At 41.7% G+C, this 15,376-nt stretch overlaps 1 protein-coding gene across 1 annotated transcript; it reads left to right on the forward strand.

Annotated features, from left to right (window-relative positions):
• Nucleotides 1–1,004: 1,004 nt before the first annotated feature.
• LOC134652134 (reticulon-4-interacting protein 1, mitochondrial) lies at nt 1,005–8,165 on the forward strand. The gene is made up of 7 exons (XM_063507301.1): nt 1,005–1,214; nt 1,727–1,938; nt 2,485–2,676; nt 3,445–3,554; nt 4,544–4,729; nt 6,328–6,400; nt 8,026–8,165. The coding sequence occupies exons 1-7, from the start codon at nt 1,007–1,009 to the stop codon at nt 8,137–8,139; spliced, it is 1,095 nt and encodes a 364-aa protein (XP_063363371.1). The 5' UTR covers nt 1,005–1,006; the 3' UTR covers nt 8,140–8,165.
• The last annotated feature ends 7,211 nt before the right edge of the window (nt 8,166–15,376 follow it).

The raw sequence follows: 15,376 nt of genomic DNA on the forward strand, positions 1-15,376 counted from the left end.
CACTTGTGTTGTAGTCAAATCACAAAAACTTGACATGCTGCTTACTTGATCCGAATCGTACTTTAGGATTTTGATATCCTTTTGAAACTAAGAAAAATATTGACACTACAAAATACCAAAGTTCAATTCGGACCATGCAAACAGCTGATTGTCAATGCGATCAAGAAAGCGTTCAGAGACTTGGATTCATTTGAGATCGGTACCAAACGTACCAAGGAGAAAAAAAAAACAAAACCTAAGTTTACCCTCTAAACACTTAAAATCAAACAGTGAAATAATTTGAACCTTTTGTTATATAGCTTCATAAAATAATTAATTACATCACTTTGGTTAATTTAAATTTAAATTAAAGTTGGCGAAATATCCGACCGACTCGTTTTTTGTGAAAACGTCAAACACCAAAAAGTGTCAAAACAAATTATCATATCAATATTTTCAATTCAATTCAATTGATTCGCAGTATAAGAAAAACAAGCGGACTTTTGTTAAAATCACTTCGTTTCTCTTGATAGGTAAATATTCTAAGATTTAGTAATATCGTTAGACAACTGGCCTTTCTGGGAAAATTTTCGATTTAGTACCTATATTTTGGGGTTAAGAGTGCATACAAATGTACATATATTAATATTGCATGTAAGTACATATATCTTTTAATTTAAATGAAATCTCAGAGTGCTGCTGCAAAAGGCCTCCTACAACTCCTTTAATTTCTCGATATTTCCAGTATAACAAAAATATAAATATTTATATTTCAACAGGTCTTTAGCATGTCTGCCACTTTAGTTCCGGCTCTTACATTGGAGCTGTGAACCTTATTTCGTACTTTGACTCCCAGTATACTTGTCTCTGTATCTCTATGGCACTTTACAAGATGTTGAGAACTTTGCTGGGTTTAATGGAAGAGCTGAAGTGGTCAGAAATGTCAGAATAGCACTACCCCATGTTTCACGCAGAATAGGCACAAATGGTTGTCTAAAAGTAAAACTAAATAATCTAAAAGCAGGCGATGGCCGCCGCACGCGCGGCAGCGGAGGCGCGCTCGGGCGCGGCGCGCATGGCGGCGTGGCGCGCGCACTCGTACGCCGCGGACGGGGCGGGCGCGGCCGCCGCGCTGCGGCTCGACGCGGCGCGCCGCCCCGTGCGCCGCGCGCCCGATGAACTGCTCGTGCGAGTGCATGCGTCTTCTATAAACCCTATTGATCTCGCCATGATCAGTGAGTACATAGTCTATTCAACTTATTGTACGGCTAAGTGTAAGGCCTGAGTGGACGCTCGGAGCGGAGCGTTCGGCGGGGCGTGCAGCGTGGCGTCGGGCTCACAAGTGATTTGAGCAGCGTGCACTACGGCCGCTACTATACGTTTGCATTTGTTTAACATGCACGCCGCACGCCCCGCCCCGCTGCACGCCCAACTCGAGCGTCCACTCGGGCCCTACACTAATGAAGGGTTGCTTAATCTCAACCTCCGTTCAGCGCCGTACGCTGCGTCCAGAAAACCTGAAGCAAACTTCACTTCAGAACAAGTAGAACGTGATGCTGTTACACAGCATACGGGATCAAAGAGACCAAGGTTTTTCCCTGCGTGAAACATGCGTTTACAAGTGGCAGCGCCGCCATTCCATACAGTAAGTTGGCAATTAAGTGTGTGGTTACTTATTAAACCAAGGTTTAAACGAGGCTACTTTTGCGACCGCCCCACATTGGCCCTTACTCCAAGTTTTTCGCAGGTGGGTACGGCTCGCGCGTGCTAAACGCGTGGCGCGCGCTCGAAGGAAGCGAAGGATTGGAGTTCCCGCTAACGCCGGGGCGAGACTTCGTGGGCACGGTGGCGGGCGCCGCGCCGGGCGCCGCCGTCGCCCCGGGGGCCCGCGTGTGGGGCGTGCTGCCGCCGCACAGAGTAGGGGCTCACGCGGAGTACGTGCTCGCTAAAAGTTCTTGGGTGAGTAGGTATTTCGAATGTGGTAGCATATACGCTCACATTAACCCTTTTCCAGGCCGCAGACGCACCAATCTACACGGTTTTCCCAAAAAATCTAAATAATTCCAATGAATATTGAAGACAACTCACATTTCCCGAAAGTGGAATCTAATTTGAACCTTAAATCGGAATGCTAAAGTTGAAATTATATTGGCACATAAATCGTACTATGCCTGGAAAAGGGTTTCAGGGTCTACAACACACGTGATGTTTCTTGGGTCGCAATTAAGCGTCCATAATAACTGCTGATCGTCAGACGGACTTCATGCCTGTTAAACACCGTCATGGTACATGTTTGACAAGGTGTTTGTGACAAAAACAAGCTAAAATCACTTTCATATATATTTGTGACTTATAATCTATGATCGAGCTCCCCAAGCAACCTCAAGCGGACTCCAGGCCCCCGAGGGCCGTGGCAAAATGGCCGGGACAACGCGAGGAAGATGATTATGATTTATGATCTATGACCTCCATAATAATTATACATATAATAATCGTTGTTGTCAGGTGAGCCTAGCACCAGAAAACCTAGACGACCTCCAAGCCGGCGGCGCTCTGTACGGAGCGCTAACCGCATGCTCGGCGCTGCGGGTCGGGGGGTTAGCACCAGGAGGGGTGGGGGGGAAGCGGGTCCTCGTACTAGGGATGGGCGGCGTCGGACACGCGGCCGTGCAGCTGCTAGTGAGGGACAGACATCATGTTAGTATTAAAAGCGGTTACACACTATCGCACCAAGGTCGCGGTGCGATAGTGTGTTACCACTTTAACTTAACAGCAACACTTCTAACCATACCCCAGGATTTCGGGGACAATTTGGTTTGGTCGTTGAAATAGTGAAGAATGTACAGTCAGCAGCAATAGTTGCTGCGGATGAGGAGTTCAAAATGATCTTGACGCAACTTTATTGTTAAGAGAATAAGAGGGCGTCAAGGTAATTTTGAACACCTCGCCCGCTTAGCAACTTCTGAGGCTGACTGTATCAGAAATGTTTTTTTTTTACTTACGAGCGACCCGCCCCGGCTGCGCACGGGTTAACAAATTATACATATACCTTCCTCTTGAATCACTCTATTGAAACAAAACGGCATCAAAATCCGTTGCATAGTTTTAAAGATCTAAGCATACATAGATGGACTAGGGTTGCCAGATGGTCGGGATTTGGCGGGATTCTCCCGATTTTTAGCATGTGTTCCCGATTCCCGACCAAGTGCAAATTGTCCCGAAAAACAGGTTCGCGTTATAAAGCAATGATTTCAAGTTCTGAACTGTCGTCGAGCGAGCGCGCGGGGCATGCGTGGCGAGAGATAGTGCGGTCGGTATGGTTTTTTTTCCCGACTTAAGTCCCAAAATCCCGAAAATTTTATATTTTTTCCCGATAATAGCGCCTTTCGATCTGGCAACCCTACACACTGGACAGACAGACAGCGGGAAGCGACTTTGTTTTATACTATGTAGTGATTTATTTAGGTGGTGGTGAGCTGTGCCAGCGAGCAGGCGGAAGCTGCGCGTGCGCTGGGGGCGGAACCCCTCGACCGTCGCCAGGAGGATTATGCTGAAAGCCTGCAACAGGCTGGCTCGTTAGTACTGCTTCAATCTCAATTACTATAGCTGGTCAACCAAATCTTGACAGTAAAAAAAGGCGCAAAATTCAAATTTTCTATGGGACGATATCCCTTCGCGCCTACATTTTTCAAATTTGCCGCCTTTTTCTACTGTCAAGATCTGGTTGACCAAGTATAATTATACTTACATTTAACATACAATGAAAGCTAATTTCATCTTTTTACGGTTCCGTAGCCAAATGGCAAAAAACGGAACCCTTAGGGTCTCCCCAAACTTATCGACGCGGAATCGGCAATGCCAATAGAAATGAAACTTTATGTCCACGCAATAAGAGCGAAAAAGACGCCGACGCGTCGGCCGTCGACGGCCGAACGGAGCCGAACCGAACCTTACCTGTTTATGCTGTTTACTATCGGCTTTCGCCGAATCCGCGTCGATAAGTATGGGGAGACCCTTATAGATTCGTCATGTCTGTCTGTCTGTCCGTCCGTCCGTATGTCACAGCCACTTTTTTCCGAAACTATAAGACCTATACTGTTCAAACTTGGTAAGTAGATGTGTTCTTTGAACCGCATTAAGATTTTCACACAAAAATAAAATTTAAAAAAAAAAATCCGGGTTCCCCATACTTAGAACTGAAACCCAAAAATTTTTTTTTTCAACATCTATGGATAGGTCTTCAAAAATGATATTGAGGTTTCTAATATCATTTTTTTCTAAACTGAATAGTTTGCGCGAGAGACACTTCCAAAGTGGTAAAATGTGTCCCCCCCTGTAACTTCTAAAATAAGAGAATGATAAAACAAAAAAATATATGATGTACATTACCATGCAAACTTCCACAGAAAATTGGTTTTAACGCGATCTAGTAAGTAGTTTTTTTTTAACACGTCATAAATCCCCTGAATACGGAACCCTTCATGGGCGAGTCCGACTCGCACTTGGCCCCTTTTTTAATTTGCCTGTCTGTTTTTCTCTAATAAAGAAAAAAAAAATCTGGCAGATTTGACGTGGTGATAGACTGCGCAGGGCAGGGCGGCGCGGGCGCCGCGCAGCTTCCTTGCACGTTCGGCGCGTACGTCACTCTGACGTCGCCTCTGCTGCGCAGGACGGACACCAACGGGCTGCTGCCAGGCACCCTGGCCGCTGCCGCCGACCTGATACAGCAGAACTTGGCTGTCAGATATCCTACACAGGTATACAGTATACTAGCTCCCTTTGCGTGTTCAGCAACCACGTCACACTGACGTCGCTTCTACTGCGCAGGACGGACACCAACGGGCTGCTGCCAGGCACCCTGGCCGCTGCCGCCGACCTGATACAGCAGAACTTGGCTGTCAGACATCCTACACAGGTATACAGTATACTAGCTCCCTTTGCGTGTTCAGCAACCACGTCACCCTGACGTCGCTTCTACTGCGCAGGACGGACACCAACGGGCTGCTGCCAGGCACCCTGGCCGCTGCCGCCGACCTGATACAGCAGAACTTGGCTGTCAGACATCCTACACAGGTATACAGTATACTAGCTCCCTTTGCGTGTTCAGCAACCACGTCACACTGACGTCGCTTCTACTGCGCAGGACGGACACCAACGGGCTGCTGCCAGGCACCCTGGCCGCTGCCACTGACCTGATACAGCAGAACTTGGCTGTCAGACATCCTACACAGGTATACAGTATACTAGCTCCCTTTGCGTGTTCAGCAACCACGTCACACTGACGTCGCTTCTACTGCGCAGGACGGACACCAACGGGCTGCTGCCAGGCACCCTGGCCGCTGCCGCCGACCTGATACAGCAGAACTTGGCTGTCAGACATCCTACACAGGTATACAGTATACTAGCTCCCTTTGCGTGTTCAGCAACCACGTCACACTGACGTCGCTTCTACTGCGCAGGACGGACACCAACGGGCTGCTGCCAGGCACCCTGGCCGCTGCCACTGACCTGATACAGCAGAACTTGGCTGTCAGACATCCTACACAGGTATACAGTATACTAGCTCCCTTTGCGTGTTCAGCAACCACGTCACACTGACGTCGCTTCTACTGCGCAGGACGGACACCAACGGGCTGCTGCCAGGCACCCTGGCCGCTGCCGCCGACCTGATACAGCAGAACTTGGCCGTCAGACATCCTACTCAGGTATACCCTCTAGCGCAGTGGTTCCTAACCTGGGGGTAATTACCCCCGTGGGGGTGAAACTGGTATTTTACGGGGGTAATAAACTAACCTAATATAACAATACAACAAACGTACACGTTTTATTTTTTAATACCATTGGGCGGAGGGGTAAAAATAACTTTGATCTCGTGTAGTTCACAAAACTTTTCACCTCAGCAGTGAGAACATATTAGAGAACCCGAAAGATGTATTCCTTCTTCATCACTTACCTCTATTCACTCATGTTTTCTTAAGATATACCAACAATTAAGTTTTCACCTCAGCAGCTCGAACAAGGGTACTTTGCTACTTAAAAACAGTGAGCGAAATAGCATTTTGCTCACTGAGTGAGCAAAATCGCATTTTGCTCATTTTGTCTCACTCAGTGAGCAAAATGCGATTTTGCTCACTGTTTTTAAGTAGCAAAGTACCCTTGTTCGAGCTGCTGAGGTGAAAACACTTTTATCTCTAAAAATTACTCTCATTTAACTAAGATAGGTGGACGACCGCCGATCGATAAAAACGTAGTCCCCATTTTCCTACCTAGATATTCACATGGAATATTAGCCTGGTTAACAATGTACCGTTGTCCTCAGAAAGCGTCTCTAGCGGCGTGCCTGCCGCGCGTGCGCTGGGCGTTCTTCGCGCCGCGCGCGGACGACATACAACTGCTACGCCGCCGCGCTGAACGGGGACAGGTACCTACTAATTTATCTTTTGAAATACGGGGATGTGGGGGACGAGGTGAGCGAATCCCGTGTCGTGATTGGTCCGTTCAAGGACACGGACCAATCACGGCACGGGATTGACTCGAAGATGGAATAAAACTACGTATAAGTGGCAGAGGGGGTAGCGTTACTATGCTCAGTCTAGAGGATGTCTTGTCTGTGTTCGCTCCTAACCACAGAATAAATAATAGTACTAGGTACAGAAGGCTTGAAATGAAATGTAATATTTTATTTTATCTATTACGACAGACAGATATGACCGCTAGGTGGCGCAAGCGCGAGCAGGCATCCGTTCCGTAGCGGTGCGCGGCAACTACTATGGCTAGACACCAAAATTTGTGTGGGCCGCATGTACTTGTAGCGACGCGACGAAAATCGCGGAAAGAGCCACGCCTGTCCAAACTCGAAACCCTACTTAGTAACAAAACTATGGCAACCAATATACAATAGAGTCAAACCGAAGAAAGTCTGCAGCGCAATAATTTGACAGCGAATTAAAAAACTACATATGGCAATGTTTTTTAGCAGTCAGTAAACGTCATGCACAATGGTATGTGTTTGTCAAAATCGTTTAAATATTCGTTGTGTTTTGTGATGAACGGAATAAACATGGTAAAACCTTACAAAACCGGCGTGCGGGAGTTACTTTTCAGCATGACGAATAATTTTACACTTGTAAAAAGTCAGCACGAGGCGATTCAAGCTGAAAAACGACAATGTTTACAAAATTTGGAGTTGATGACGGGTAAGTGGAATGAAGCATCTTAATACTTCACCATATGTACCTACTTAGATAATATATAATATTGGTTTAGACTAAGGTTTCACAGCAAATTGAACACACCTAATAGGTATAGGCATACTTATGAACTTCCTCTAACATTTCGAGAAACTCATTGGTACTAGCCGGGTTTTGAGCTCGAACCCACAACCTCCATGCTTATGCTCACGGCATGGGTACCTACTAGTTAAAACTAAAATTTATTTTTAATATATGTTTATTGTTTTAATGGTTTATTTCGTTTAACCGAAAACTTTAGTTCGCAAATTGCGGGCAATTTCTCTGTCAATCTAATTACGCCTTAATGGGAGTAAAAGAGAAAGATGCCCGCATATTGAGAACTTCGGTGTTCGCGGTAGGCCCTCTGTAAGTACGGAAATAGGTATTTACCGCCGTCACGGATATTACAAAAGCGAATTAATTTTGATGAAGCCAAATGTCACATTCTCCCAATATTATTTATCAATATTAGTATATGTCTACATATTAATAGTGACATCTATTGTTGGAATGAAATTTATTTTACCATAAAAATTAAGCTGTGCATACAGCTTAATTTTTTCATAGACGGTAAATATGGTAGAAATTTCACAAGTATCAAGACTATTTAATCCATTTTATGTGGTGTTGTCGCATACTGATTTTTAAAAACTACTTTTAATCTAGCGCTGCAGACTTTCTTTGGTCTTACTCTAAGTAAATTTTCCATAATGTTAATATCCAGGGAGGAAAATGGGGCTACGTTTTTATTGATCGGCGGTCGTCATATAGTTCAATGAGAATAATTTTGAAATAAAAGTGTTTGTTTACACAGTTCTCTGTGGCCGTGGAGCAAGTGTGGGGTTGGCGCGACGCGAGCGCGGCGTACGCGCGCGCTGCGCAGGGGCATGCGCGCGGCAAGCTGCTGCTCGACTTTGCCGCGCCGTAGCCGCTCCACGAGGCAACAGGTTATTGCCGCTGTGGCCCTTTTTAGGGTTCCGTACCCAAAGGGTAAAAAACGGGACCCTATTACTAAGACTTCGCTGTCCGTACGTCCGTGCGTCTGTCACCAGGCTGTATCTCAGGAACCGTGATAGCTAACTTTTTTTCTCCTATTAGGATAGAAAGAGCTCGTGATTCTGAGTAGAAATAACATAAAAAATCCCAAATTTGAAAAAAAGTGTAGGGAACAACTAAAAAAAACGCCCATTTGCGATGACAAACTGTGGCTATGTCATCCATCAGTAATGTCAAATTTCTATAAAGATATGGCAATGACAAAGTGTAACGTTGTCATCATTAACGTCAAATTTATATGCAAATATATGACGTTTATAATGACAGCTCCTCACTTTGTTCTGTTAGGTCAAATTGGTGCATTAAGTTAGCTGGGACGGGCTATATCTTGTGAGCTGTGTTGTAAGTTGGTATGAGATTGAGAACGTATTATGTTTGTGACGTCACAACTACTCTTTAAAAAGAGACGGATATACAAAAACTCATTAAAAAGAGACGGGTTCATTGTGACCCACCCAGTCACCCAGTTTGTGTTTATTAAATAAAATTATCGCAAAAAATGTTTGTTCTTGTTTTTTTTGTGTATTTGTTATTTTATTTATTTATCTATAAGAAACAAGACTATTGGACAACTTAATTGAAACCTGTTCAGCTTTTAGTTTAGTCGTGAAATACCTAAAGAACGAAGACTTTATAATTAAGGAGATAAAGTAGATTTCTTTAAGATTTTTTTAAGTAAAATAAATAAAGCGGATACTTGTATGTATCGTGAAATGAAATGTATTTTTTCTACTCTACCTTTGTTTTTCTTTTTACCCCCGACGCAAAAAGAGAGGGGTGTTATAAGTTTAACGTGTCTGTCTGTGGTATCGTAGCTCCCAAACGGATGAACCGATTTTCGTTTAGTTTTTTGTGTGTCATAGATAGTTTTATCCCGAGTGTTCTTAGCCATGTTTCATGAAAATCTGTTCAGCCGTTTGAAGATCATCAGCTCTTATAATCTTATAGGCGGGGGTTTTTTTAAATTTAATTTTTGGTTATAATACATAGGACCTACTTTTTCCTTAACCTTAAGGGACACGAAAAAGAGAAAATTAGTAGTGATACAGTCAGCAGCAGAAGTTGCTTATTAAGCGGGCCAGGCGTTCAAAATCTTCACGCGACTTTAGTGTTAAGAGAATAAAAGCGTGTCAAGGTAATTTTGAACACCTCGCCCGCTTATAGCAACTTCTGCTGCTAACTGGACCTTCTATGAAACTATGACGTTTATTACGGCAGTCCAAATTTCACAACAAACGCCCGCCAATATCCGCCATATTTATTATCTTATAAATGGATTGCCAACGGACGGAATCTTTGGATTTTTAACCTCATGTATTTTTATCTATGCGAGGTACAAAGGTATGTTTTGGGTCCATAATTATAGCATGCCACGAATCCTGTTTACACGTGTAAAATCTTTATTGCAGTGTGTATCTAAAATGTTTAATTATATGTTTTTAATTAAAAATAAATAACAAAACATTTGCCTGAATTTCAAAAATAAGTTGTTTATGATACCTACAAAAAAATCACTTTACACGAACATTACAATAAATTAATCAAAATTAATACAACAGGCCATCATCGTGTTTTCCGTATATTTTTTACCGACTTCAAAAGGAAGAGGTTCGCAATTTGGTTGTATGTTACTTTTGAATGTTTGTGGTCCGTGACCACAGCTGGTGCAACTCAGCTGAAACGTCGGAATTAAAGGTAAAAACAGTGAAATTATATCGCGGTAGACCCGTTTGTGTAATTAAATATGTTTTAAATGTTTGTTACCTCAGCCTTCCGTCATTTCATTTCTCGACCGATTTTGATTTATTTTTAATGATATTTATGTACCTACTTATAGACCGCGAGCCATGAACAGATTTCCATGACCAATCGCTCTTAATCGCTCACATTAATTGTTGAGATGCACTATGGCTATAATACCTAAATGTCATTTCAAACTGTTTTGTGCACTAAGTCGGTTTTTTTTCTATTATTATTATTACACATTTATAGGTATATTTATTTTCAACCAACATGGCTCATAAAAGCTTTGAAACATAAAATATTAAAATACATAGGTACTTATTTAATTTAGAATAATACTAAAAATTAATTAACTTATGGGAAACCTGTCAGAAATATTAATTAAGAAATAAATAAAATATTATTACCATTAAATATTATCTCTTCTGTATTCGTTTACGAGTAAATTATTTCTTATTCTTATACTACACTAGGTACTTATGATTATGAATATTATGATTGACTTATTCAGACTATTGACCACCAAGAATTTACTAACTGAGAATGAATACTGACAAAATACCTTTTAATACTTAAATATAGTGTGGACTATTTTTTCCATTGACAGCCGATTCAGTATAAACTGCTCTAAAGCAGAACAAACATTTAAAAATAAGTTTATCGGTACAAGTATGAAATAATTCTACAAAAATCAGTTTAACAAACAATATAGCCACGAGCAGTAAAATAACTAAGAGCTATTTTTACACACAATAATGTATTCACTTTCGATTGGCGTTTTCTATTTGTTGTCACTTGGTTACGCCCTCTGGAGGCCGATTTTTAAAATTCGACCGCTGGATTTCGTGTATTTCGTTCAGTAATATCTTCGGCGTTCAAAATATTCTCGGTATTGATATCTTACGACCTCTTCTAAAATTTCTTTCGTTACTGGCCGCTAAGGTTTATTCATTGACATTAAAAAAAAGTATAATTCGAACCGAGATGGTCTTTTGTTTTTCTGCAATTGCTGAACAAACATGAACATCATGTGCGAATTGACAATGTTAACTAAATTAGAACATCGATGCGTGATAAAATTCTTGACAAAACAGGGTAAAAATCAAAAAACCATAAAAGAGGAAATGGATTGTGTTTACCGTGAGTCTGCTCCTTCTTTATCTACCATTCAAAAGTGGTCAAGCGAGTTTAAACGCGGAAGGGAGAGTATTGAAGATGACCCTAGACCTGGCCGGCCTGTAGTAGCTACTTCACAAGAAAATATTGATAAAGTGGAAAAACTTATATTGGAAGATGGTCGAGTGAAGGTAAAATCTATAGCACAAGTAACCAATCTCTCTATTGGTACCGTACATGATATTATACATGACCATCTTAATATGTCAAAAGTAAGTGCAAGATGGGTTCCGCGAATGCTGACTCGGCTTCAAAAAGACATGCGTGTAGCTTGTTGTTCCGATTTTATTGACCTGTGCGGTGAAAATCCTGATGAGGTGCTGCAAAGAATAGTTACTGGAGATGAAACCTGGGTTCATCATTATGACCCAGAGGGTAAACAAGAGTCCATGCAGTGGCACATTAAGGGTTCAGCTCATCCCAAGAAGTTCAAGGTCATCCCTTCAGCTGGCAAGGTCATGGCCACGATATTTTGGGATTGTGAAGGAGTATTACTAATCGATTATAAAGAAAAAGGTGTAAATATCACAGGACAGTACTACGCTAACATTCTACGTCAATTAAAGGATGTAATTAAAGAAAAGAGGCGAGGAAAGTTAACCAAAGGTATTATGCTTCTGCATGACAACGCCCCCGTCCATACTGCTCATATTGCCAAGGCAGCTATTGTTGAATGTGGGTTTAAAACTGTTACTCACCCACCGTATAGTCCGGACTTAGCCCTCAGCGACTTCTTTTTGCTCCCCAATCTTAAAAAGGATCTGCGTGGAAATAAATTTTCTGACGATGAAGCATTGAAGGCGGCAGTGGAGGAGCATTTTTACACGAAAGATAAAAAATATTTTTACGAGGGATTAAAAAAAATAATTGATCGATCTTTTAAGTGTATGAACATAGGGGGGGAGTATATTGAAAAATAAAAATATCAAACTTTTCGTACTTGTTTGTTTTCATTCTCATACCGAGAATATTTTGAATACCCCTCGTATAAACTGTATAAACATTCGCAGTTTGACAACATAAGTGAATAGCTCCGGCCCGGTGTCGTCTGTAGTGCGTCATACAATAATTAACATATGATGCGAGCTATAGGCGGTCTTCACATTGGATGCGGACACATGGCTATATACTCGCATAGCGCTGTCACGCTCATACAGCGGAGCGACGTGCGAATGTAAATGTTTGATCGGCTTTTTTTTTTTAACAAAAAACTCGAGAATATAGCTAAATAAGTAGGTAAATATCAGAGCGACGATGATGGCAATCAAACGTACTAAGCGGACGTAGTCTATGGCCGCTTGCATCCCCGAAGGCACATGCGCGTTGCTGACTCTAACAGTGTACCAGTAGTTGAGCTTCTTGAAGTGATCTAGTCACAAGGAGCCTTGACTTTGATAACAGATCATGTCTTTTCACTCTCATCTTCATCTATATCTCTATCGAAGCATAAACTTAGTGCCCGACCGAAGTTTAGGAGTCTGCAAGTTTCGGCCAAAGTTTCGGTTTCGGCAAAAAAATCAGGATTTTTGCGCGCTTACAAAGCCAAAACCGGTATTATGCAGTAGGTCACAGACTTGGGCTTATTTAGCCCGGGCCAGAAATCGCATGCGAGTTTCATTACATTGCGTTATTTACATACGAAACCATCGACACGAGAAGAAGAAGAAGATTGGTCGGCTGAATTGATGTAACCTCAATGGTCCGCAATGTAACTAAAATCGTACGAGTTCGCGCGCCGTCTTAATGAGCCCTATCTCTTACGGCCCCCCACTGACTGAACCCCACTAACCTCAACTTTTTTATTTATTAAATAGTCTAATTTTTGTAAATAGGAGCCACATATTTTTGAATTATATATTTTTTTACTTTTTACTAATCAAAAAGACAAAATTAATGATACACATTAAATTACTCACCATTAAAAATGTATACAAACAAATGCCGCTCCCTGCCATTTTCCGTGCGAAGGTGCCCATGATGATAGCAGTATTTCCACGCTCGGTTATTTGCACCAGGATCCCGTGAAGTTAACATTACAAAACCCATCGTAGGCAATAAAGCCTTGAAGAGTTTGTGATGTGGATTGTGGACTTGGAAGTTCAAGCAAATTTACTTTATTAAATATGTAATAGTTTTTGTGACTGCTACATAATGAGAGGGTTTAAAATGAGAGTGTGGGTTTTAGCTTTTGTAATTTACAGATTTACACGAGTGAGATGAGTGTACTGTATAGGTCGGGATTGTGGTCGTAATTTAACAATTTAGAAGATCGAAGCGTTTAAAATACGTTGTGATCACGAGTATGATAATACTATTACTTATTCTGTGTCACGAGTGACGTATGTGACGTGTGTAGTAGTGTGTGCGTGTATAGTAGGTGTGTAAGTGATCTGTGGTAGGCCAAATAATGACGTCAGAATGTGGACGACCTGTTCTTTTCTGTGGCCCGAAACCGTCAAGAGGACAGCACAAAGCCTTCCGTCTCGCTCGACTGAAGTAGCTTCTATAGGTAATTGAATACATAGAGTCTGACCAAGCTAACTCTGCATGGCATTTGAATGTCGAATTTTTATGAAAGTATCTTCTTCTTCTTCCTCGCGTTGTCCCGGCATTGTGCCACGGCTCATGGGAGCCTGGGGTCCGCTTGGCAACTAATCCCAGTAATTGGCGTTAGCACTAGTTTTTACGAAAGCGACTGCCATCTGACCTTCCAACCCAGAGGGTAAATGGTCTAAGAGCTAGCCACGGCCATAGGTATGCAATTTATAGAGCAACGAAATTCCTCTAGTTAGTATGCCATACTATCATTATTAATGAATCCGGGCGCCTGGCAGCTGTTTAGCGGTGGGTGTGGGAGTGGATGGGCAACAAAGTGCTTGTAAAATCAATTGAAGGTGTGCAATTTATAGAGCTCTGTGTTTGGTGTGATATAATAGCTAATTATGTATTTAATTCAAATATAACTTTTTCCTAACACTTACTTACCTAGTCGTAATTGAACAGAGTAGTACTGTTATTTATTCTGTGACAGAGTATAAAAAGTAGAAGACATATACGACACTATGCTTAAAGCAATTGTGAGTCAGGTGCAATTTGCTCGTGATCTTCCTGCAGGCGTACAAGTGATTGTGTATTTTCATCACCTGGCACTACTTTTCCCCCAAATAAAACGCCTGGCATTGTTATATTTGAATTAAATACATAATTAGCTATTATATCACACCAAACTCAGAGCTCTATAAATTGCACACCTTCAATTGATTTTACAACCCCTTTGTTGTCCATCCACTCCCGCACCCACCGCTGAACAGCTGCCAGGCGCCCGAATTAATTAATAATGATAGTATGGCACACTAACTAGAGGGATTTCGTTGCTCTATAAATTGCATACCTATTTCCGTGGCTAGCTCTCCGACTAAAACTAGGCCCGTACCTATTGGGATTAGTCCGCGGTTTCCTCACGATGTTTTCATTCACCGAAAAGCGACTGGTAATTATAATTTAAATATCAAATGATATTTCGTACATTAGTTCCGATTTTTTATTATGAAAGTACCTATAACGTTTATATAATTAATGACACTGCCTCACTTTGTTCTACTCAAGTTGGTGCAATTTTAGCTTATAATTAGATGGACTCTACAAGGTGTAAGAAAAATAGTCCAAGATTTTTGGTTTTTGTGCTGAACACAACACCGAATATCGGATCAGCTGATGTAAGATTTGTCCCATAATATTTATTTATAATTTATATTCGAAAATGATCGCTTTGAGTTATCTTTTACCTCGCCAATCAGTCCAATCACAATTAAGTTCATGAAAGACTTATATACCTACTCGCATGGAAAATTAAGTATTTCCGCGTTTAGTAAAAGATGATAATACTATTAGGTACTTATTCTGTGGTAAAAGTCTGACTGCACTGTAACATTTTGTTTATAGGATCCTAGTTAGGACGACCGAATTAAGTAGGTAAGCGATAGACAAGCCGGACCCTATGGGCCCGATTCGGATTTTGAAATAGACATCTTTTAGACATCACCAAGATACGATAACGATATTTTTAAGATCTAACCTGTCAAAATTGACATTTCCGCGATTCTGGAGATACTCTTGAACGATTTCTACAAGATATGACTTAGAGATCCAATTCACATCTAATAGATAGGTATCTAACTAGGTATATTTAA

Source organism: Cydia amplana, chromosome 11, assembly GCF_948474715.1.
Source record: "Cydia amplana chromosome 11, ilCydAmpl1.1, whole genome shotgun sequence".
Classification (NCBI taxonomy): Eukaryota; Metazoa; Arthropoda; class Insecta; order Lepidoptera; family Tortricidae; genus Cydia; species Cydia amplana.

Coding starts and splice junctions, on each gene's coding strand:
- LOC134652134 (XM_063507301.1), top strand. CDS start 1,007: ATGGCCGCCGCACGCGCGGCAGCGGAGGCGCGCTCGGGCGCGGCGCGC. Junction 1,215..1,726: donor TATTGATCTCGCCATGATCA/GTGAGTACATAG, acceptor AGTTTTTCGCAG/GTGGGTACGGCTCGCGCGTG. Junction 3,555..4,543: donor AGCCTGCAACAGGCTGGCTC/GTTAGTACTGCT, acceptor AAAATCTGGCAG/ATTTGACGTGGTGATAGACT.